Here is a 21,610-nt window from a genome sequence, read left to right as displayed (position 1 = left end):
TAAGAATTAATCCAAAATCTACCTGCCTTAGAGGGAGTGTTCGTTCTATTTTTCCCACTCGGTTTGGAGACGAATGTGACGAGGTGCGGTCATTGCTCAAGTCATCCCCCATGGTATCATAATCCTATCCATATGTAATATCAAATGAGAATTGCGAAACAAATCTTCTCCCATCCAAATAACTATAATCCGACTCTGGCGAACTGGATTTGGTGGCAAGTTCGTGTTCACTGTCATCAGTATGGACCGGCGGCAAAGAAAAACTCCGTCGTAGATTGGAAGTTGGCCACGCCTGTCGCTTTTGTTGCTAAATGCGACAAGCCAAAAGCATTTTCCATCCGTCGTTTCTAATTATGATCATTACAATCACAAAAGACTCCAAGTCCCTATTACCGACCATTTTCGATTGAGGCAATAGACGGCGCAGTCATGTCCGAAAAGAAGACCCTTCATCTTGTCGGAATTGGGGTTGGCCACTCCATCGCGCCCCCGATGCACAATCTCATCGCAAAGTCCATGGGCTTGCCATGGACGTTTTTCGCTACCGAATGCGTTACAGAGAAAGAGCTCGTCTCCCTAGCCCGGGACGACTCGACAATCGGACTGGTCGTTACCATGCCATACAAGAACGTCATCGCCAAACACCTCGATGCTCTTGATGAGCTGGCTGCCACTATCGGTGCCTGCAACAACGTTTACCGTGATCCCAATGATCCAAGTAAACTACGCGGAACCAACACTGACTGGCTGGGTATCAAGGGGTGCCTGCTGGAGACTCAGGGTGCGACAGAACCTGTACTGCACAAGCCTGCCCTCATCGTTGGGGCTGGAGGCGCTAGCCGCGCTGCCGTATATGCACTCAGCACATATTTCAAATCATCGGTTGTTTACGTGCTGAACCGAGAAGAGGGCGAAGTAACGGATCTCATTCGCGACTCGCAGCGATTGTCTTCAGCCCCAAAGATCATCCACGTCAAGCCAGGGCAGGCTACAGAGCTTGAAACGCCCTACTACGTCGTTGGGACCGTTCCCGATCTGGAACCTCAAACTCCAGAAGAGATGGCGGTTAGGGATTCGTTGGAAGAGTTCCTCTCTCGGCCAGCCAAGGGAGTCTTGTTGGATATGTGCTTCAAGCCACGCCGGACGAGGATGATTAAACTAGCTGAGAAGCACAACTGGCCTGCGGTGGAAGGGACTCATGTAATCGGGCACCAGATTGAGACGCAATGGAAGTTGTGGGCTGGGGAAGAACTTGTCAAGAAGATGGACAGGGATGGTGCCTGGAAATTGTTGTTGGAGATGGCAGAACAGAGTCCTGGTATCAACTTTTAGATATATGTCACCTTCAATAGACCCCAAGGAGCTACTCACTGCCAAGAGTCCTTCAAGTTGCACTACCTATCATTTTTAAGATAAAGTCTAGTGTTAGATACTGAAAATAACTGATATTGACAAGAAATAATGCTCGTCAATTATGTTCCTGCTTAGATCTGCCTCTTTATCTCTTCACTTCAAGTCCAACTGCTTAACAAACTTCTTCCACGCCTCAATCCCTCTACGAGCATGCTCTTTTGGGACATGCTCCCCTTCCTCTGACATTGTCCTCGAGAACAACTCCATTGACACGAAGCCTTTATATCCCATGTCCTCAATCAATGCTCTTGCGATACCCTCGACTGGTAGATATGCACCCCTATCAGTTTCATAGATAAAGGCCCTTGCATTCCGGGACCAGTTCATCCGTGGCGGATTTCCGTCAACGTGGAACGGGTGGCCTTTGACAAGCGGGGCCTCCATCCGCTCGGCATCCACAACTTGGATGTAAAAGACCTTGTTCAGATCAACATCTCGTACTAGCCGACCGATAGAATCTTTCAATTCGCTGTCCGCGTTGGGCGTCTTTCCCGTCGGAGAAGCTGGATCCGCCCAGACGCGACCGGCAATGTTGAAGGTGTCGAGACAGAGCCCAAAATTCGGCCGGTCAACCTTCTGGACTACCTCCCACGACTTTTCCCAGGTGTCGATATGCGTGCTCCAGCAAAGGCTCTCATATGCAAACCGAATGGGGGGGTCTTTTTGCAGGCCGAGATCTGCGAGCTCGATCATGTCACTGACGATGACATCCATGTCGCCAGTCAGCTGTTCGGCGGGTAGGAAATTGGCCGGGATCTGGATCGTATTGGTTCCGAGAAGTTTTGCAATTTTGAACCAGACTTTGATCTTCTCAATGAGTCTAGCGTGTTGTTCGCGATCGAGGAGACCTTCGTAGAACAAGAATGGCTGCAGGCCAATGACTTCCAGATTGAGCTCATCAAGGAGTTTTCGCATGTGCGAGGCGGCGCTGAGAATCTGATCCACACTTGGCTCCGTGGTATCATGGAGGCTCTTGGCCAAGTACTCCAGATCCTCATAGAAGATCTCGATTCCTTCGAATCCATGTACAGCAGCCTGACGGGCCTTTTCTTCAAAACTGTGCAACCAGGCGCGGCCGAGCGAGGCAGACATAATGGCTGGGCGAAACGATTTCATGATTGTATGTTTGAGCGGAGATGAGCAGCAGAATTCGTGTCACTGTACTGTAAAATGACCAATTGGCAGATGTATTGAGGGACTTGGGCTCTTTTGTTTGTAGTAGCAGCTAAGGTGACGTAGGCGAATTGGGTTATTGATCAGGCGGCAAAATTCAGTTCCGCTCGTCAACTTTTATTCGGACACCTACTGATTGAGTCTACTATCACATTTTTACACAGGTTGTCAATCGCATATTTATGACGAAACTAAGCTCATATGTATTATTTTACGTTTACAAATCTGCCGTGTATGATGCAAATTAGGATTCCAATCATCCTTATATCAGTATCACACTCCAGGCAAGAATAATCCTCCAGCTTTATATCAGTTCTCTTCAAAGAATGACTGAAGATCAGTTGGAGCATCGCGAAGATCGCCAAGGTGTCTCATAAACTCTGGAGGATTCGCCACCCTACATAGACAAATTAGTAAATAAAGATAAAGCGTTTAATTTTAGATTCGGGTGATACCATACCAATCTTCCGGGTCTAAATTGGCCAAACTGTCGAAGAGGCCATCATCATCCATTGTTCCGACTAGAGAATCGGATAAAGAGCCAAAGTCCAGACTTTGAGGGGGAGGGCGGATTCTATCATTCATCACGATTTGTGATTCGGACGGCACACCATGCCTTGATGTAGAGTGTAGTGCCTCCAGACTTGTGTTTTCTACAGTCTGGAGTGTGCCAGACTGGTGTTGTATGCTTCCCTGGGTGCAAAGTTGAGGCGCTGAACTGGTTGCAACGAGGGGCGTTGTCGCCAGGTCCATGTTTAGGTATACGGCTTCCTGGTCTTGATGGTTCTGTTTCTTGTACTTTAGGAGAGAAACCCCATCGTTTGCACTGAGATGGGTCAAATCCGAGGCAGCTGTGTTGATATCCCGCCATGCATGTTCCAGTCCGCTGAGGGACGTGCTCAATCCCTTTCTCTCCTCGTCGCCAAAAGTATCATAGATGGATTTCTTCTCTCCATCTAGCAATTGACGAAATATGAATAAATATGAAAGAACTGAAGGGGGTATCCAAAAGTATCCGATGCCCTGGACTCGCTCGCTTAACACCTCACCCAGTTTTCGTGTATTACTCCAGCTTTCATTCGCGGGCTGACTGATTTGACTATCTGGGAGAAGGAGTTGCTCAGATCGTATCATTTTTTCCACGCAATTGAAAGCCAAGTGTAGATTCAGCAGCTGTGGGGATGACTCTGTACCTGAAGAGTCTGGACGTAGCAGCGGAATCGTAGGTTTTAAATGTTCAAGGCTTTGAACAATTTCTTGGCAACAGCTTTGACGAGACGGATGAGTCAATAATTTGTTCAGAAGTTCCATGATTTCCATAAACTGTGAAAATATGCTCAAGACGTGGCCTGGAGAATGACGGTATTCAGCGCCGTAGTTGGAGGATTGCGGGTTGTGTGGCATTCGTGGCTGCCATGGTTCCCACTCTTCTATACCCTCTGTCTGAAGGGATCCAAGTGTCCGAATGTCCGAGTGCATAAAGTAAGGCCTGACATGAAGCCTAGTCGCTATCAAGGTCTCTAAGGCAATGCATCCCATAATAGTTCGCTTCACACCCTCTTCGAGACCAAGAGTCTGGGTATGAAGGCCGGGAAGAATACCGAGACCAGCTGCAATATACACAGCTTGGCCAATTTTGACCAATGCAGTTTTCCAGTGACTGTGGGCCATTTCTAACAGAGCCAGTAGTATCCAGGCCCGGACATGGCCGATTGCATGGGCCCCTTCTTCACACGTAGCGAGGCGCTTCGCTGTGGCCAGAAGGCAATCCGTCGAGATTCTCTTCGGAGAAGTCTGCCCTTGGATGACATCTAGGGCATCGCTTTGGTGCGACGAGTACGCCAACGCGGCCCAGAGAAACGCACAGTCGCCGTTTTGGGAAGGGTCTGTGAGATTGGGGGGATTGGCATTGTTGGCGAGGGTGTATGCTGTCCGCAGCAAGTCGTGTTTGTGCGAAATGGGTAACCAGCAGTGTGTGTTGGCAAAGTGAAGATCAAGAAGGTATGACCAATTCGTCGGAAGATCCATTCGGTCGTCGTCAGAAGGTTTTTCCATGGTTGAGTGCGATGTAATCCCCAACTCATCGCGGGGAACGGTTGAGCAAGTCGTAGTGGTATTCGGCCTCGGGACTATTTCCTGTGGCACGGCGATGTGGTGTGAGGGAACTGCCGGGATGATGACTGGAGAGGTTGCATCTGTATTCATTGGGCTCAGCGGAACTTGAGCTGGCCCTTCGAAGCTGGGCGTATCGAAGATGCCGTTCAGGTTGTCCATGGCAGCAATGCCTCCCAAGGCCTGGGCCAACCTGCCTTCAAAGGTATCACAAGTTTCGTCATCATCCTCTGCCGATTCAGCCAAGGAAGGCAAATTCTCGAGCCTTTTTAGCACATCGCTCTTTCTCCACGTATGCATAGCAAACTCGGCGGCATCTTGACCGATTTCTGTCGACGCCCGGAGCTGCAGTGTCGGCTTCGTCGCATTGCCTTCCAGAATAGCAGACATCCAAGCCTCACTTCCCTCAACGGTCCCGAAAAAGAAACCGAGAAGCATTTCCAGAGATCTGACATAGCCCGTTCGAAGGCCGCGTTTCTTGGATGGGTTGTAGTTACACGCCCGCTTGGCGACGGAGCATGGCTGACAGGACGGTCGTTGACCGTCGCAGCGATCCTTACGTCGTCGACATTCATCGCATGCCCGACTGATCCGTATCCGATTGTTGTTGTAGACTCCATCTCGCACTTCTTCCGTGTCTCTGCGAGACCGCTTGGACTGCGAAACTTCAATTTGATCTGGCGTTGGGTGGCGGCCTTTGGCTGGATTGGTAGGGACGTTGCCGTTCCCCATTATTCACGTCAACCCCATGAGGCTCGCATTCCCGACAAAATAAGGACGTTCAGGGAGGGATGTAGTGCTTAGAGCGCGGGAGTCAGCGAAGAGAAAGCTGGAGCCGTGCAGAAGTCATGTCAGTGTGAAGGAGGTTGATGGTCAAGTTGAGAGTTCAGGACGCTGGGTGTAAAAATAAACACGATCAGAATGCTAGTGCACCACCACATTCACAGAAACATTGACTCATGTTGAGTGCTCTTGGGACAAAATTATAATGCCACTTACTAATCTTAGCTACCTAGACTGCCTTTTCTTCAAATCGTGTTGCTGGCTTGCGATTGAAAGCCATTCAAGTGGTGTATACGTGTTGTTCCAAATGTTTGGGGACGCTCCCTGTCGGTGATATCTATACCGATTGACTTATTAAGTCACCATCCCACTTATCCAAGTTGTATAGTGTCTGCTAGCGTGAGAAATCCCCCTCCCCACACGGTTGACATGACGGAGCTGGACGGCAAAGTTCTTTCCCGCTTCTCGGCAATTGGCTGCTCGGAACTCGGAACAGGTGTGGATCGCCTTTTCCCCAGAGATGTCGTCAAACACGTTGTTGAGTATTAAAAATTTTCTGGGTTCACTGACATTTAAGTATTTGTAGGCTATGAGAGTGAGCCAAGTAAAAGAAAATTGAAAGGGATCCCGTTAGATTCCTGTTGACGGCTGTCAGCTCTGTTCGGAACGATGCCACCACTGGGATTTCACTCAAGCTCAATAGCCTACGCACATTTTTCATACACCCAGTCTCATCAAGTATCCTGACTGTGGGTAAATTTTTCTATTTAATACACCTGTAATATTTTATACTTTAAATACCAAACTCAGTGCATTTAGAGGCATCCACAGCATAGATTGCACAATTTACGATGCGCAGGTGTGGGAACTCCAGGGTGGCTACCCGGAGAAGAGTGCCGGTTCTCCCGTGGCTCAGCAGCGATTGGAACGCAGCCACACTGAAACAGAGCTGGGTGTGGCTGATGACTCCCATGCTTCTGCTTGCAGTTTGGGTGCGGTTTGCCATCGGAATTATACTGGCTCATGAAGGCAAAATCCTGGCTACTAAATATTTTTGCAAAATTCACCGGCATTGGAAGGGATTGTAGTTGTCGCTGGCGCGAGCGACGTTGCCCAAAGCTATTTGAGAACCAGCACGCGAGCTGTCTTTGATCCCACTAGATAGAGAATAAATGTAGATAAAATAACTACCTCGAGACGCTCTCTCGCACTTGCATAAAGCTACTCCCCCCATTCTTGTGGCTTGTGTATAGTAACATATTCAAGAAACCATGTCTTCATGAACATGGGTCCATTTCTAGCCATTCAGGCCACTTTAAGCCGGTGTCATCAAGATTAGCTATAACAGGGGCACGCTTCAGCTCCAATAACAAGCTCAGATCTTCTCTTTTTCGTTACTGCATTCGTCTACTCAACCTTATCTCGGGCGTTTGTCGGAGATCTGACAATCTCTCAAAATGGCTTCCTCTTTTGCCACCCTTATCGCGTCCCCTGGCTCCACGTGGTTCGACTCCCTCCTGCAAATGCCTCTTGTTAAATCGCCAAGGCCATTGGCTCAGGTGACCGGTGCACAGATGAGCCACAGCAAGGGTTCTAGCGCTGACCAATGCTGGACAACTCGGATGCTGCCGGTAGCTACGTTTAAGTTGAAGGCGATCGGGAAGTCGGAAGAGATTACCAACCGCTAACATGTCGCATCGGCATGATTAGTACGGCTGGGAGATAACCATGACCGCACGTCTTCACGGAACTTGACCACTCGGATCACGTCGTGGTCCAACCATTACAAGAAGCTGGGGGTGGAGTATCAGAGCGCCAAGGGCCTAGTTAAGGGGACCCTCGTCTAGCTATCGAAGCTCCACCCCCGCTCTTAGACCTCGCCTTGGCAGGATTGCTTCCTTGTCGATGTGAAGAGGGGGATCTGTACCTTGTCCTCTTTTTCCCTCATTGAGAAGAGTAGGGGGAGTGATAAGTTACGGCGCATTGAGCGATCAGGCCTTTCTAGGAGAATTGGGAGAGACCGCCTCTCCCGTTACGGGATAATGGCATGCGCCAAGCTACGCTCCGACTCACATAATTTACATTCGGCGCGGGTTTCTCGGGTACCTTCAGTTGAGTAGCGGCTGATCAACCTTGTCTGTGGCTTTGTTAGTGGTTCTGGTGGTGGCACCTACGCCGATTCCATGACTCGTTCGTTCCGAAGCCGTCGCCATTTGACAGGGGAATGTGCCGTGTTGAGTGCAGCCGTAGCTGCGTTCCGAGCTTGAAAACATGTTGTTCCCGCTGACCCCTTGGTGTCAGCCTCTGTGCAGATTTCGCCTTTCTTTTTCCTCCATTTGGGGTGTTTCGCCAGCATGTCAAGCATGTCGCCCACCGCGGTAATCGTGAGTGTTCCTGTCGAGGCAATCCTCCAGACTCCACCTAACGCTCGCTCAGGCTGGAGAATGGGTCCTGCTATCCTTGGCCATCATCTTGGTGGCTGCTCGTCTGTATGTTCGGCTGTACATGAACAAAGACAGGATATACTGGTCGGACGCATGGCTTTTGATCGCTGTCTGCTCTGCTTTGGGGCTGGTCATCTGCGACACGTTGGCTTACAAGGCCAATGCCATGTTCAACTTTGTTGACCCGGGTGTTCGAATGCTCAAGGTAGTTAATCACAATCCTTCCCCGCTGTTTTTGCTCAAGAATCGTCGCTGACATCAATAGATTCGATTTGCTGTCAATTACTTCTTCGATACCGGCATGTACTTTCCCAAGTTCAGCATCATCGCCTTCTACTACGCGCTGGTCCCACCCACCCAGCCCACGATGCGAATTGCCTTATACACTCTTACCGGCATCACGGTCGCGAGTTGTCTCGTTACATTCTTCGATGCGACACTTTGGTGCGGAGCTGATATTGCTTCGAACTGGTGAGAGATTTCTGAGATTTCTATGTCCACGCGGCCATTCGTTGTCGAATCTCCTGCCAAATCCCTTGTACTGACTCTCCACCTTCCTTTAGGTCACCCGAGCGTGGTGTTTGCAGCGCATATAATTCATTGATAATGATGCGAATCCACTGGTCTCTCAATTTTACCACTGAGGTCCTGAGTATGTCATTACCCCTCAAAGCACCTTGACCGGGCATACTAACAGAACAGACGTCGCTTTTCCTTTCCCACTAATCCGAGACTTGAAGCTCCCAAGACGTAGGGAGAAGATTGGTCTTGCAGTGATTTTAGGCCTGGGTGTGATTACTATCGCCATAAGCATTGGGCGATTCACTAATATGGTTACCTCGGGAAATGGTGCCTTTTCCAACTGTAAATCACTTGCACGACTCCTCACTACAATGTTCCTTGAAGCCGCACGATACTTACTTTGAACGCTGGAACAGATCTCTGGGCTACATCCGAACTCTGCGTATCGATCATACTTGTGGCGCTCACAGCTTTACGACCATTGCTCCGAAAACTGGCCCATATTATCAACTCCAGCATCAACAGCAGCGATTACAAGTCCGGCTACCGAGGCACCTCGACCGACGCTCGATCCAGAACGAACCGATCGAAAGCAACGCACACCCAAGGATCCGGCGCATACTGGCGAACTGGTACGCAGACCAAGGGGGGTGTCTTCAAAGATGATGCTGGCAGTGAAGTTCAGCTAAATGATTTGAAGTCAGGAAGGGTTATGAAGACGGAAGAGATTCGGATCTCGGTTGAGACGCTCTCCAATGGAGACTCTGTGGAATATCCAGCCGGCCCCAGGAAGCCGATGGGGATAGAAACATCAGTCATGGCATGAAGATTGTACGATGCATATACCTGTAACATAACTTAGAACGACGTAATACGATAATTAAACAACATACTTCGAAACGAGAGTATTCCATCGGAAAGTGGATTTTTAAAATTGAACTGATAGTGTTTTCATACGTTGGTAAGAAACAAATCAATAAGGCTCTACTCTATGTCCTTTATATTTTATTTTTCGGCCTGGCATGATCTCCTTGAAAGCGCATCTGCGATAGCAGATCTGACATCCTCGAATGGCATCTGCTCCAGCGGTCGTTCCATCCAAAGGACCTCCTGAGCGATCCCTTGGTATATCATGGCCTCTGTACCTGGCAAAACCGCCCAGCCTTCTTGCTGAGACAGACTGTAAAACTCAGTTACTATTTCAGGATGATAGCACATCTCCAGCACATATCCCTTATACTCTTTCCGCAGGATTTCAAGCGTGATATTCCGGGCCGTGACTTCTCCCACAGAGCGAGGAGGGAAATTTGGCACTGTTCCTACAATAAGTACTGGGGCATTAAGCTGTGCAGCCTGTTGAACTGTTGAGATGTGAGTCAAAGTTGGCCCTCCATCGACACCGGAAAATGACGAGACAATGCCGACTACCTCGTCTTCGTCGCGATTCACGAGGTAGATCTCAGAGGCTCCCAGCCACTTGTAGAGTGCGTAAATGGCACTACGAGCCGCTCCTCCACCCCCAATTACCAGAGCCGGGTGGCCCTTACTTTTTGAGAGAATGTCCGGATAGTTGTTGAGAAATGCTTCGCGAATCCCAATGCAGTCGGTGTTTGTTCCGATATACCTCTTCTCGCCACTATCAAGGTCCCGCCTGATGAAGATGGTATTGATGGCCCCAATGGCCCGGCCCTCCTCAGTCACCTCATCGCACTCCTTCATCCAAGTCACTTTGTGTGGCATTGTGACGGCAGAGCCAATGCAGTCGTCCGCTTTGAGCTTCGGGAGGAAATCGTTCTTGTCTATGGAATCGATGGGCTCATACGTCCACGGAACATTGAGGCTTTTGAAGATGGTTGAGTGCAGGAGTGGCGCAAGGGATTGGTGCAGCGGATGGCCGAAAAGATATGTTCGGCATTGTTGGTTGACCTTATTGTCCGACATGGTGAAGGTGTTGTTGGTGGTATGGACAACTTGTGCTGGGGCATGGGATAGGGACCGAGCAAGGATCCAGTTTATTTTTTCACTTGGAAGGATTGAAAATAGCTGAGATTATTTTTCAAATATCAGAATACCGGCATCTACCAGCGCTTCATCGATGTAAGTAAAGGTTCTGGTGCCGATCGATGACGGTAAAGGTCTTACCCGTTATTGTGGCTCTCCTCTGTGAACTAAGCTAACTCCTCAACATTGCAGGACTAGATGTGTCAAAAATTACGGTATTCCTCAGAGCCCCCACCCGGATAAGTGTATCGAGCCTTTGCTTGCTCCTTTCTCAGGGGCTGTGGGATGTCTGAATTATCTTGAAATTATACACATGTACGCTGAAGAAACCCAGTCCAGCCCCAAAACCCACCCAACTCCATCCATAAACCCATCTTTATCCACCTATTTTCAAGGTACAGGCATTCTAAACGGGTGTGCCTCCGTGTTTAGAACATAATCGTCGAGGCTTATTAGATCCGGAGGCGAGAAGATGAGATAGAAGTACTTCAGCGTCTCGGCAAGCCAGAAACTCTACGGCCTGATTAGCACGTGCGATTACTTGCATCAGACAGCTCAACTTACTTCCATATAATCTTCCTTTGGGAGGTCTTCCACTGACAAGGTGACATCCTTCACGGCTGCGTGGCCGAACTCAACCGCCGATCCTTTGGCAATTGCCTTGAACATGTCCCAGGCCATATCCACGAGCTCCGCATCGCCCGTGATGCGGTAATTCACAAAGAGACTCTCGATGGCCTCGGGCCTCAAGAGATATCGCGGATCCTTGGCTGTTGTAAAGCCTTTGGGAATATGGGCTTTCCACTCGGGTCTCTTGGCGCGCTCATCGATCCAGATACTTTCATTCCACTTGCATACTTCTGCGCGCGGAGGATCGCAGGCTATCGTGTTGAACCTCTCGGGCATCATGCCTGACGGGAAGGCTTTGTACGCATACGCACAACCTCTGGCCAACTTTGTCCCCGTCTCGACGTCTTTGCGCAGTCCGAAAATCTGGCCGCCCAGAGCCATAGTACCGCCGATGAAACATGTCAAGTGCTCGCTCTCGGGGTCAAAGGACTTGTTTCCATGATCGTCGACGTTGACATTTCCCGAGATGAGAATGTCTTGCTCGCCGGGAAGCATGGGCCGGAAAAAGAGGTGCTCGTCGGCAGCCTTCATAAACTCCCGCGTCATGGTTTCGTACATGGGATCCCAACCGCCGAGGAGGGCGTACATCTTGGGGAGATACTCATGGGCAGAGTCGGCGCCGCCACCCATTGTGAATTCCTCCCTGGAGCTGACATCCGGCTTCCTCATCGACACCCACAAGGGCCACAGGCCCGGCAATCTTGTCTGTCTCTGCTGCTCGTGGAAGACTTGCATCACGGCGGTGATGGCATCGTAGTACTTCATGTCGCCTGTCAATTGAGAGAGGTGTGCCATTTCCATTGACAGAGATCCTGGAGACGCAGACACGACCCAAGCTTCAATCGTCAAGCCTTCGCCCGACTTGGCCTGCTGAAAATCGATAAAGTCGACAGGCATTCGATTTGGCGTGTTGAAGCCCGCGTAGAGCATGTCTCCGAGCTCAACCGCCTTGGCGAGCAGGACATCGCGTTTGCTGAGGTCATATGCGGACAACAGGCCGCCCAAGTACCGAATGGTGGTTTCAAAAATGTTGACTCTGAAGGAGCTGGATTGTCCAAAGTCGATTTGCACGACGGCAGAGACTGCTTCGTCGAATTCCTCCCTCATGCCCATGATCCAGAGTGTGTCGAGAGAGTCCACCAGTGTCGCCGCCCAGCCCGAGAACTGGTCTTTAGGAGTCGCGGAAATGGGATTGAGCGCATCCTTCTTCCAGGCGTATTGGCGATAGTTGGCCCAGTCCTTGGTGAAAACATCGCGAACCGCCTGGCGACGCTCTTCGCGAGCTGAAGCGGCGGCGCTAGATTCCGCCCTAAACGCGTGCTGGATGCGGGGAAACGACTTTGCGCGCGTCTTGGGCAGTGTGAATGCGGACGTCGTCTGAGGAGGATACTTGAACTGGATCTTGCTCCAGTCGAAGCTGCTTTTGGAGTATCCGGCGTCTGTTGGGGGCTCATGGTTCATGTACTGTTCCAGTCTGGCCGACTCCAATCGCGACGACGGCCAAAAGACGTGGACGAAGAAGACGAAGCAAAAGAGGCCGGCCGCCGACCGGAGCAGCGTGCCCCTGTTCAAACGAAGATTCGGCGCCATTGATGAGGCGCGACCCGTCGACAATGCTGCATCGTCATGAAAGGATGAAGTTGTAGGAAGCTCACACCATAAGCTTATGCCGGATCTTCGGCCACGGCAGCTGAAACGCCCCTGCATGTGTAAATTAGTCTGTCAGCACGAGCGGGGCGCTAGAGGCCGGAACCAACGGATGAGGAGCATTATTGAACCGTGGCTTGTTGGCTTGTTGGCTTGTTGGTGTGTTGGAATGGCGATCAGCAAGCTTGGCCGAGTGACGCATCCCTCCGGCCGTTGGGGGAGAACCAGCCAACGAAGGGTCGCAAGGATTCATGGGGAATGGCAATGGAAATAGAAATGTCACTACGAACGAGTCCACGGTTTGATCGGCGTATTACATAGCGGATTTCCTCCCGGATAATGCCTCAGACTACAACGTCGTGGTATTATGAGACGAACTCAAGCTACAGGTGAGACAGCATAGGTGGCTCCCTGGCTCAATTCCGGCTTACATACACTAGACATACTTGTTCACTCTCTCATAAGCCCCCGCCTTCTTCCTCCCAAACGCCATCCGTTCCAAGACATCACCGTCAATTGCACTCATCTTCAACATGACCACCACGCTTCCTCGTTTCTCTCCCTGGCACATCCCGCCTCTTTTCATTGCCACCACCTTCACCTTTGGCGGAATGCTCCCGTTCTGGAAACCCGCACGTGCTATCCAGGAGTTTGGCTTGCCAGACCACATCGCCAAGTGCCGCGAGGCCCATACGTGCTTCGCCGCCTACGGCTCTCGGATGTCCATGTTTGGCATCGCCATCTACACATTCTATTTCCGAGGTGATCACGGGTCCCTAGATACCATCTTGAGCCTGCTCGTCGTGGCTGGCGCCGCAGACGGATACCTTTGCTGGAAGGAGGGCGTACCTGGCAAAGGCCTGTTTCGGTTTGTGTCGAGTGTTATTCTTGGTGGTTATGGCTATTTGGGATTGACTTGGACGAGGGGATGAGTGGAGAATTGATTGAGATTTCTCGAAATATGGTCAATCGCCACCGGCAGATGAAAGATCTATGCGACGCTCTAGATTTGGAGAGTGCTCTGACGTTACGGGAAATTTCGTCTGGTCGCGGATTGGGTCTGGATCCGGGTCAATCTCCTACTTTGGGTGTTTCTTTTCTACATTGCTATGAATATAAACTGGCGTTTGCGCTGACTCTTCCTGAGCCAAGTTCCCCCGCATTACCAAACTGCACACAAGTGCCTGTCTTCTCAATCATCACCACCTCTCCACATCTAGTTCCTGCTCTCCCGTCTAATCCACCAAGCCCAACCAGCAAGAACGCTTATCGTTAAAAAAAAGAGAAACTACACAATATATCCAAACTAAATCAGAAACCCTGCGCCCGTCTTGCCCAAAGCTGAAAAAGGACGTGCTGAAGAAAGTCTTATATCAGTCAGTAAAGTTAGGCCTGATGAAATGCTGGGAGATCATACCGCCACAAATGTCGCTGGCAGGAAAGCAAGGGTAACCCAGGCGATTGCCCTCATATCGGAGCTATCACGAATCGCTGCCTCGGTCGTTTTTAGATTCAGCGCATTATCACGCTGGGCCATGAGGTTGAAGCACTATATTCCGTTAGCGAACGCTGCGGTCCTTGGGCAGAGACCCAGAAATCCAATCACTGACGGCTTGCATCTGCGCTTCTGCTCTCTTTGCAAGGTAGGAACTTCGAGTTCGGTTGTTGCCACACCACATTTTCATGGTTGAGATCTTCAGTCGGATCGAATCGGCTGATACGGCCGAAAGTTCCGCATTAATGTCGGGTTCGCAGAGAGTCGCGTTTAGTCCATGAAGCCAATCGAGGATGTCCTCATTGATAAGACACTTGGCTTCAAACATGGCGCATTCAGAAACGATGGAAGTCAAAGTACCAGGAGCAGTTTCGAATGCAATATCATCTTCGTTTCTTTGCTCCCAGACCTTGTCACCGTAATCATGATAATGGAGCTTTTTGTGATGCTTCCTGCCATGGTAGTTCTTGTGAGTTCCTATTCTCCTCTCCACTGCGTAAAGGGAGTCTTTGACGGATATCAGCTCCTTTGCAGTTGCTTCCATTCGTCGTTCCATCAAAATGAGCGGTACGAGAAAAGGATGCCAAGCAATTGATCTAAGCTTCTGCAGTCGCGGAAGAAGATGCTCCACGTCGGCTTTGTGGAGCATACGCGCTACGACATTCGTCGTCCTTGAAGCTGGACAGTAGGCAGCAGAGAGACTGAAGTTGGCAAGATTTGAGTCCCACCGCTCCGGCTTCAACATGAACCCTGCAAGTGCCACGATTAGCAGAGACTTTCAGTATTTGCAGAATGTGTTTCATTTTTTAGCTCTACCTTTTAAACCTCCTTCTAGGGGGACCTCAAACCAACTGGGAGGGGTCTGCATGTTTTCATCGTACAAGTAGGATTTCCGTAGATGCAAAAGGTCGAGGTGTTGCTGAAATCCATTCCACGACAATGGTGGAAGGTTTTCATCCTTGGTATTGAACGGTATGATCCTATTACCGTTAGGATTTAACAGATCTATAACATTGTTGCCCTCATCTGTATCTTCAAATAAATGACTCAAAGTCTTACGCTAATCTGAGAATGCCTCGAGGTCTACCGGACTGGGGAAGCTGTCAAGAGTTTAGCACAGCCGTAAAATATAGAGAGATGCATTATAGTGGCAGCATACTTCAATGAACTTGGTGAGGTCTGGCCAGTCTTTGGCGTGATTGGAGCCGAGTGATGTAGAGACATACGTGGCGTCGCCTCCACCCTGCGGCGAGAAGGTTAGACGTTTACCTCGAACAGCTGAAACCAATTGTTCTCACAGATACTTCGCTTATCTCAACTATTCTTGCATCGGATGTGCCAACAAACTGGTTCAGAAAAGTATCCTTTGAAGAAGTGATATTGAACTTTTGTATCCAAGGCTTGACACCCCCGGCGACTGAAAATGGTGGCCGTCTGGCAGTCATTTCCGGACGATTTCTGATACACTTTCTGATACACTAATCGGTTAAATGGAGAAAGTCAGGCAATTGTTAGTTGATAACACAAGTCTCAGAACAACCGAAAGCTGTAGATCGGAGAATTTAGTGCAAGATTAGAGATTTAACTGTTGTAATGGTAAACATGCGGTTTATCCACTTTTTCGGTTCACCGTCGCATTCAGGCAGCAAGGCATAGGCATCCACGTGGCAGTGCAGTGGTGGTCAGGCACCTTGGTTGGCGGATTTCTCTACCTGCATGGGCTCTTGCGCGAGCGACTGGTTCAAGAATTATTGCCCAAGGAAGACCCATGAAGTTGACAGGTCGAATAGGAAATATACTAATTAAATTGGCGGAATCTACTTTACTAAAGCATCAGATGAGAACTGTAAGTTCGGTTCTGCGTGTGCGAGTCAAACCAGGGCCCGAAACAAGAGATCTCGATCCTTTCTGGGCCACTTTCGGGGCTTCTGATCTCGACAGGGTGCCTACTGGGGGCTCAGCCTCCCCTAAGGTAGCTCAAACTGGGGCCTTCCGCTGTAGCTTATAGCGCTGGCTTATGTTTGAACCACCGGGACACATGTTTAGAAACAGAAATGGATTTAATGTGTTTAGGCCCAGATTCGCAGAGTTATTAGAACTTAACTCAGACATTAGATATGAGAGGCCGCTAAAAGTCGAGTTTTTCCCTTCTGGGCAGCAAAAGTAATCGAAAACTTGGGGATATAGAGACGACAGTATGACGCTGAGTTAGTTGTTAAAAATTATAAGGGGCTGGTTATAGTGGTTATAAGGGCTGGCTACAGGAGGTAGCTATAGTGGCTACAGAGGGCTAGTTATAAATGTTATAGGGGCTGGCTACAGGGGGCTACAAGGAGTAGCTATAGAGGCTACATAGGGCTTGTTTTAGTAAGCCTCCAGCAGCTACAGCGCCCCGACTAATCTTTCAGCAGCGCAGTATCTTAAGCGTCCAGTAACTATAACTATAGCAGCTAGAAGCTTATTAAGGCCGCTGAAAGGTTAATTAAGGCGCTGTAGCTGCTGACAGCGGGCAGGTACTTCTCACCTGAAACCGTTCTACAGTAGTTCAGAAACTGACCTCTGGTCAAGTGCCATGCGCGCATCCTGCCACAAATCAATGATATGTAAGTACCTAGGTAAGCTCCGATGCATCTCGGGTGTTAAGACGGCACAATTACAGATCCTCTCCATGTCTCTTGATCAATTAGTCAGATCCGTCTACCCGATACTTTCCTATATGAGGCGCTTGCCATTCCATCGTTGTAAGTAGTCGCACGCACTCATCATATCTTCTGTCACTGACTCAGATATTCTAATCTCAAATCGACACTAACAACCATGGCTTCGTCAACTGTCAACCCTTTCCCTTCTTTCCCTTTGACGGGAATCAAGTTCCCCACGACTCCCCTCGTGTTATCTTCCTACCAACATGCAAAGAAGTATTCGACCCCGGGAGTCATGAATCACGTTCTGCGAAGTGCAGCCTTTTGCCTCCTCCTCCAGAAGAAAATGCCCGAATTCGCCAAGCTGGGGGATGCGCTTGACGTCGAGCTTGTCGTCGTCAGCTGTCTCCTCCACGACCTCGCTTGGACCAAAACGAAGGAGCTTGTGACGAATACAAGGCGTTTCGAGGTTGATGGCGCCAACCTCGCTCGCGACTTCATCGATACCACGCCAGAGAAAGATGGTGACTGGAGCAAAAACGGCCGCCGCATGCAGATAGCGTGGGATGCCATTGCTCTGCATACGATGGAGGCCTTTGCGCCTTGGAAAGAGCCCGAAGTCGCGCTTGTCCACTACGGCATTCATGGCGACCTCCTTGGCCCGAGCCTCCACCTCCTTGGGCTGCCAGATGACCTGCCGAACCTGAAAGGGGTCATGACGGATGAGGAGTTCAAGGAGATTTGCAAGGCGTTTCCGCGCATCCATTTTGCGGAAGAGTTCAGGGAGATCTTCTGCGGCTTGTGCAGGGACAGGGGACGCTACTCGTTCGACAGCAACGTTGTGCACTACGGAATGGAGTGGGGTTACGATGGGAAAGGCACGGGAGTTGAGGAGTTCAACAAGCTAGTGGAGGATGCCCAGCGTGCCAAGAATCTGTATGGAGTGATGAGCTCTATTGATGAGCTTGCGGATGAAGCTTAGATAAGGCTTTTCTTTTGTCTACAGAAAGATATTGAGGAAATTAGATGTGACAGTACCGTAGCTAAAGAGACCAATTGAAATATGGCTTCCCCCTACCTCCAGGACATCCGCCAGCCCTCTACACCGTGATTCTGATTGATTTTTATGAGGGTGATTAGTCCCTCTAGCCAGATGGCTTCTTTAAGGTCCCATACCTATTGATCTTTGTGACTCCTTTCCTGGTCCAACGCCGCAAGGTACATATTTCGCATCTCGGCTTATACAACTGCACCTATTAATGCAGTGCTTCCTTTTGATCCGATTAGAACCTACAGCTGTTGAATTTTCCCATACATCTGTTACTGGATCTGGGTTTGCTGTTTGATTGCGACATCTCAGTGGTTTGTGTGTTGCAAGCAAGAAGTGATCCAGAAGTGTTACAGCTGCTAGAGGCAAAGGCTACTATTGCATGCAGCAGGCTAGAATGGCAGAATTACAGCACTTTCAACCTAGAAACAGATCAAGAGCACTTTCATAATTTACTACAATAATTGAAACCAGTACTAAAAGAATTCCCCTCTAGATCAATATATTGCTAAGCTGCTTCCGGTTCATTATAAACCGTAGCGACTAAGCAAGCTTAATTTCCTCAGCCTTTCCAGTCTTAATATCATAGAGGAAGCCCCTGGCCGTGTTCTTAAGCTCATCCCTGATAACCTTGTTGGCACGAAGCCACTCAAGGTCAACTTTAACACTGTCCGTCATGCTGTACCCAAATATTAGCAAACTTTCTCCACGTAACAGATCCTCGGCGTAATAGATTTAATACTTACTCTATATTGGCACCCCAGTTGATCTGGTCAATTTCGTCCCAATGACTCTCACCTACTCGCGCTTTGACAGCGTCGCGCATCCAATCGTTCGTAAACATCGTCGAGCCACAATCCGTATGATGAACAACGACGAGTTCATCGATTCCGAATCTCGCGTCCAGAAGCAGAATGTCCCGGACCGCGAAGCGGATGTTGCCACCGGCATTGCGCGAGACCATAACCACTGGTTCCTGATTAGTATTCCTGCGGGCGACTCTCTCTTTCTTTACTTACTTTCACCATTGGGCACTCCGAGGTTTAAATCGATAAACCGGTCAACGCTACACCGAGGATCCACACAGGCCACTGACGGTATCGCAGTTGGTGAGCGAGTCTCCAGACAAAGAGGAAAAAAGACAGACGGGGACACATACCGACGATGGTAAGGCGAGGCTTGGATCCCTTGTTCACGTCGGCGATGGTTGGGAACGGTACGAACGCCTGGGGTCTACTCTCATCAGGTTAGGAACGTTTCGGTGATAATGAACACAGCGAGAACAGACTCGTGGGCCGCAATAAGATCTGCAACAGTCTCGGCCATTTTGTCTTCCTTGCAAACGATAAAGTGATATATCAGTTCAATAAGCCTTGATTAATCGGCGCTCGGTGATTGAGCAAGCAATGTGTAGTAGGATTTGGAGGTTGGTGTCGATACAATTTGCGAATTGAACCAGGAGAGTTGAGTTCTGTTACATATATATTGTTGCCAGTGCAAGATAATTACACTGAGAATCCACCCGAGACTCATCGGAAACTCATCCGCCTTCAGTAATCAGAATTATATAAGTGCCATATCTATCATGAGGGCAGGCTGGAAGGGCCACTGATCCGTCAGCGATTCTGCAGCATGACGGCCGATAAAACTTAAGAGCCGAACGCGTTCGGATACTACTTCTTTTTATACGTAGAACGGTATGCTCTGTAAAGTGCAGGAAGCCATAAGCGCTAGTGGCAGGGCGTTTGGAATCAGTGCAGGCTGACTGCATTGGCTGACAAAGTGAGTGAGAAGAAGTGGAAGAATGGAAGAATGGATGGAATCAAATTGATTAGATTTGATGAGGCATCATTACATCAGCTGATAGAGGCTTTATTCCGATCCCACTCGGATGTTAACCTTATTTCTTAATTGTACGTCGAACCATCGGCAATAACAGTTTTGTGGCGTGCTACCTTACAAAACCCGGCGACACTTCTCCGCCGCCGGTCGCTGTGACATAACCCTACCGAGCTAGCGCGGGGAGAGAAGGATAGGGCGTAGTATGCAAGTCACATATATGCCAGCTGCTCGTGCTCACCTACCTACACTGGGACGGCTTTGAGAAAATAATTAATCTCAAGGCGATCAGTCGTTGTCCTCTAATATGCGAGCGTATGATGGCTATAGTAGAGCGCCGGGGAGTTTATTGGTCTACTGTTACAAAAGGCTGGCTAAAAGTTGGGCCTTCTGTAGGAATTGCAGTTGGCAGCATCGATATTAATGTTACAGTGGATGGATTGAACAGTCGATACTAAAGTGGATACAGGGCTCCAACAATTGGATGTGGACATGAGCCAAGCATCTGACTTACACGGCTGACTGCAGTGGCTGGCACCTCGACCTGCGATCTCGCCATCTCACAAGACCCTATCTTCGTCAATGACGGCCGGGGGACGTAACGAGATGTACTCATCCCTGGGACCTGGGTGGTGGAACACGGTCAATCTGCAACCGGAGAGCTGGTGAGACACATAATAGAAACACACCCTGCGTCCCGGGACACAATAGTGGAGGTTGAGCGGCAGGACACCAAGATTTATAACTCCCTGAGCAAATATCTACAAGGCGTCGCCGAGAGGGAATGGGCGGCTTTGATCTCGTATTTGGCGCATGGGCACTTCTTCTACGGCGGCTTATGGAGGAACCGGTCACCTGTCGCCGACGCCAATATCCGCGGTACCATGATTGGGATCATTAGCGACGTCAGTGTGCGTGGCCGAGCGCTGTGCTACTGCTCAACCATGTTCATCGCGCTGCAGACACGGCACATTGTCGACCCGATGAACGAAGCCACCACTCGATCCGCAGCATTTTCATGTCGGGAAGCCAGTGCAAAAATTAGGTGCTGATGGATCTCATCGCCATAAGCCGCAGTGTTATTGCAATCATCCCGCATTATGTCGACGCTGCGGTGCTTTATGGCGCGGCGATGCTTATTAGAGCAACGACGGCCAGGGTCAGGCGGGATGGGGAAACGGAGGACCCGCGGAGCATCATGCATCGCATGAGCAAGCCGGGTCGAGTCCTCAAACCCAATCTTGATACAAACGAAAAGCTGCTGGATGTAAAATATGGCGTCTTTCTGGGGCAGTGTCGCACGCAGCGAGAGTGCCGACGAAGGGTGGACAAGCCGGTTTTTAGATGGCATCGAGGCCGAGATTGATAGTTAGAGTGATCCATTTTCAGACATTGGATAACATTTAAAATTCCATGGAGTAAATTAGCCAAATTCACAGGCGCAAATTACCTCCAACTTCAAGACATCTGTAATACTGTCTCAGTTGCCGGCTGCGTATTGTCTCACTGGGTCTACGCCGGGCAACTAATACGGTGGCACATTGGGCAAGGTGCACAGAAGTGCAACAATAAAAATCGCAAAACCGCGCATCGAGAAATTATAAATTGCAGCCTCTATATTTATAGGGCCATATCCACTATAGCCCATTACAACATATGATATCTAGTGGGCTATAGTGGGCAGAGCCTGTATGCTATATCTCTCCAGCCGGCCTCCTACAAGATGGAAGATTGCAGCTTCCATAGCTTGATATATAAGAGAAAGCTACCGCTGAGACAATGCGTCTTGCAGTAAAAAACAATAGCGAAAGATTTCTCTTATAGAGCCGGCTACAGCAGCTGGATCTTCTATCTTATAGAA

The 21,610-nt window shown here is 49.6% G+C and overlaps 11 protein-coding genes across 11 annotated transcripts; 5 read left to right on the top strand and 6 right to left on the bottom strand.

The window, feature by feature from the left end:
* Positions 1–340: 340 nt before the first annotated feature.
* Positions 341–1,383, top strand: BGZ61DRAFT_439989 (uncharacterized protein). Its single transcript, XM_046244426.1, has one exon. The coding sequence runs from the start codon at positions 430–432 to the stop codon at positions 1,330–1,332; it is 903 nt and encodes a 300-aa protein (XP_046113184.1). The 5' UTR covers positions 341–429; the 3' UTR covers positions 1,333–1,383.
* Positions 1,384–1,464: 81 nt separating this feature from the next.
* BGZ61DRAFT_439988 (xylose isomerase-like protein) lies at positions 1,465–2,589 on the bottom strand. Its single transcript, XM_046244425.1, has one exon. The coding sequence runs from the start codon at positions 2,527–2,529 to the stop codon at positions 1,507–1,509; it is 1,023 nt and encodes a 340-aa protein (XP_046113183.1). The 5' UTR covers positions 2,530–2,589; the 3' UTR covers positions 1,465–1,506.
* Positions 2,590–2,812: 223 nt separating this feature from the next.
* Positions 2,813–5,430, bottom strand: BGZ61DRAFT_512762 (uncharacterized protein; the record flags this gene model as incomplete). Its single annotated transcript, XM_046252156.1, has 2 exons — positions 2,813–2,983; positions 3,047–5,430. The coding sequence occupies 2 exons, from the start codon at positions 5,428–5,430 to the stop codon at positions 2,896–2,898; spliced, it is 2,472 nt and encodes an 823-aa protein (XP_046113182.1). The 3' UTR covers positions 2,813–2,895.
* Positions 5,431–7,835: 2,405 nt separating this feature from the next.
* BGZ61DRAFT_526370 (uncharacterized protein) lies at positions 7,836–9,273 on the top strand (the record flags this gene model as incomplete). Its single annotated transcript, XM_046252942.1, has 6 exons — positions 7,836–7,865; positions 7,918–8,130; positions 8,191–8,396; positions 8,489–8,577; positions 8,628–8,789; positions 8,864–9,273. The coding sequence occupies 6 exons, from the start codon at positions 7,836–7,838 to the stop codon at positions 9,271–9,273; spliced, it is 1,110 nt and encodes a 369-aa protein (XP_046113181.1).
* A 179-nt stretch (positions 9,274–9,452) lies between these two features.
* Positions 9,453–10,388, bottom strand: BGZ61DRAFT_339273 (uncharacterized protein; the record flags this gene model as incomplete). Its single annotated transcript, XM_046239214.1, has 1 exon — positions 9,453–10,388. One exon carries the CDS (start codon positions 10,386–10,388, stop codon positions 9,453–9,455), a length of 936 nt encoding a protein of 311 aa, XP_046113180.1.
* Positions 10,389–10,838: 450 nt separating this feature from the next.
* Positions 10,839–12,539, bottom strand: BGZ61DRAFT_338633 (endoplasmic reticulum mannosyl-oligosaccharide 1,2-alpha-mannosidase; the record flags this gene model as incomplete). Its single annotated transcript, XM_046239150.1, has 2 exons — positions 10,839–10,961; positions 11,013–12,539. The coding sequence occupies 2 exons, from the start codon at positions 12,537–12,539 to the stop codon at positions 10,839–10,841; spliced, it is 1,650 nt and encodes a 549-aa protein (XP_046113179.1).
* A 547-nt stretch (positions 12,540–13,086) lies between these two features.
* Positions 13,087–13,833, top strand: BGZ61DRAFT_439983 (uncharacterized protein). Its single transcript, XM_046244424.1, has 2 exons — positions 13,087–13,114; positions 13,166–13,833. Exon 2 carries the CDS (start codon positions 13,259–13,261, stop codon positions 13,655–13,657), a length of 399 nt encoding a protein of 132 aa, XP_046113178.1. The 5' UTR covers positions 13,087–13,114; positions 13,166–13,258; the 3' UTR covers positions 13,658–13,833.
* Positions 13,812–15,769, bottom strand: BGZ61DRAFT_439982 (uncharacterized protein). The gene is made up of 7 exons (XM_046244423.1): positions 15,519–15,769; positions 15,380–15,463; positions 15,280–15,320; positions 15,037–15,200; positions 14,336–14,970; positions 14,143–14,274; positions 13,812–14,092 (listed from the first exon to the last, which is right to left on the bottom strand). The coding sequence occupies exons 1-7, from the start codon at positions 15,663–15,665 to the stop codon at positions 13,961–13,963; spliced, it is 1,335 nt and encodes a 444-aa protein (XP_046113177.1). The 5' UTR covers positions 15,666–15,769; the 3' UTR covers positions 13,812–13,960.
* A 1,251-nt stretch (positions 15,770–17,020) lies between these two features.
* BGZ61DRAFT_439980 (uncharacterized protein) lies at positions 17,021–17,856 on the top strand. Its single transcript, XM_046244422.1, has one exon. It carries the CDS (start codon positions 17,038–17,040, stop codon positions 17,842–17,844), a length of 807 nt encoding a protein of 268 aa, XP_046113176.1. The 5' UTR covers positions 17,021–17,037; the 3' UTR covers positions 17,845–17,856.
* Positions 17,857–18,652: 796 nt separating this feature from the next.
* Positions 18,653–19,236, bottom strand: BGZ61DRAFT_489311 (uncharacterized protein; the record flags this gene model as incomplete). The annotated part of the gene is made up of 4 exons (XM_046250203.1): positions 18,653–18,879; positions 18,930–19,001; positions 19,070–19,143; positions 19,199–19,236. The coding sequence occupies 4 exons, from the start codon at positions 19,234–19,236 to the stop codon at positions 18,653–18,655; spliced, it is 411 nt and encodes a 136-aa protein (XP_046113175.1).
* Positions 19,237–20,056: 820 nt separating this feature from the next.
* BGZ61DRAFT_489310 (uncharacterized protein) lies at positions 20,057–21,115 on the top strand (the record flags this gene model as incomplete). Its single annotated transcript, XM_046250202.1, has 3 exons — positions 20,057–20,141; positions 20,356–20,723; positions 20,795–21,115. The coding sequence occupies 3 exons, from the start codon at positions 20,057–20,059 to the stop codon at positions 21,113–21,115; spliced, it is 774 nt and encodes a 257-aa protein (XP_046113174.1).
* Positions 21,116–21,610: the final 495 nt, after the last annotated feature.

Source organism: Ilyonectria robusta, assembly GCF_021365365.1.
Source record: "Ilyonectria robusta strain PMI_751 chromosome Unknown BGZ61scaffold_1, whole genome shotgun sequence".
Taxonomy (NCBI): domain Eukaryota; kingdom Fungi; phylum Ascomycota; class Sordariomycetes; order Hypocreales; family Nectriaceae; genus Ilyonectria; species Ilyonectria robusta.
The sequence above is the reverse complement of the archived record's forward strand: the minus strand, read 5'-3'. Positions and strand labels throughout refer to the sequence as shown.

Bases quoted from the DNA above. Each gene is read 5' to 3' on its own strand.
- BGZ61DRAFT_439989 (XM_046244426.1), top strand. From the start codon at position 430: ATGTCCGAAAAGAAGACCCTTCATCTTGTCGGAATTGGGGTTGGCCAC.
- BGZ61DRAFT_439988 (XM_046244425.1), bottom strand. From the start codon at position 2,529: ATGAAATCGTTTCGCCCAGCCATTATGTCTGCCTCGCTCGGCCGCGCC.
- BGZ61DRAFT_439983 (XM_046244424.1), top strand. From the start codon at position 13,259: ATGACCACCACGCTTCCTCGTTTCTCTCCCTGGCACATCCCGCCTCTT.
- BGZ61DRAFT_439982 (XM_046244423.1), bottom strand. From the start codon at position 15,665: ATGACTGCCAGACGGCCACCATTTTCAGTCGCCGGGGGTGTCAAGCCT. The intron at 15,464-15,518 runs GTGAGAACAATT...TTCTCGCCGCAG, and splicing joins TTGAGATAAGCGAAGTATCT to GGTGGAGGCGACGCCACGTA. The intron at 14,971-15,036 runs GTAGAGCTAAAA...TGGCACTTGCAG, and splicing joins CCTAGAAGGAGGTTTAAAAG to GGTTCATGTTGAAGCCGGAG.
- BGZ61DRAFT_439980 (XM_046244422.1), top strand. From the start codon at position 17,038: ATGGCTTCGTCAACTGTCAACCCTTTCCCTTCTTTCCCTTTGACGGGA.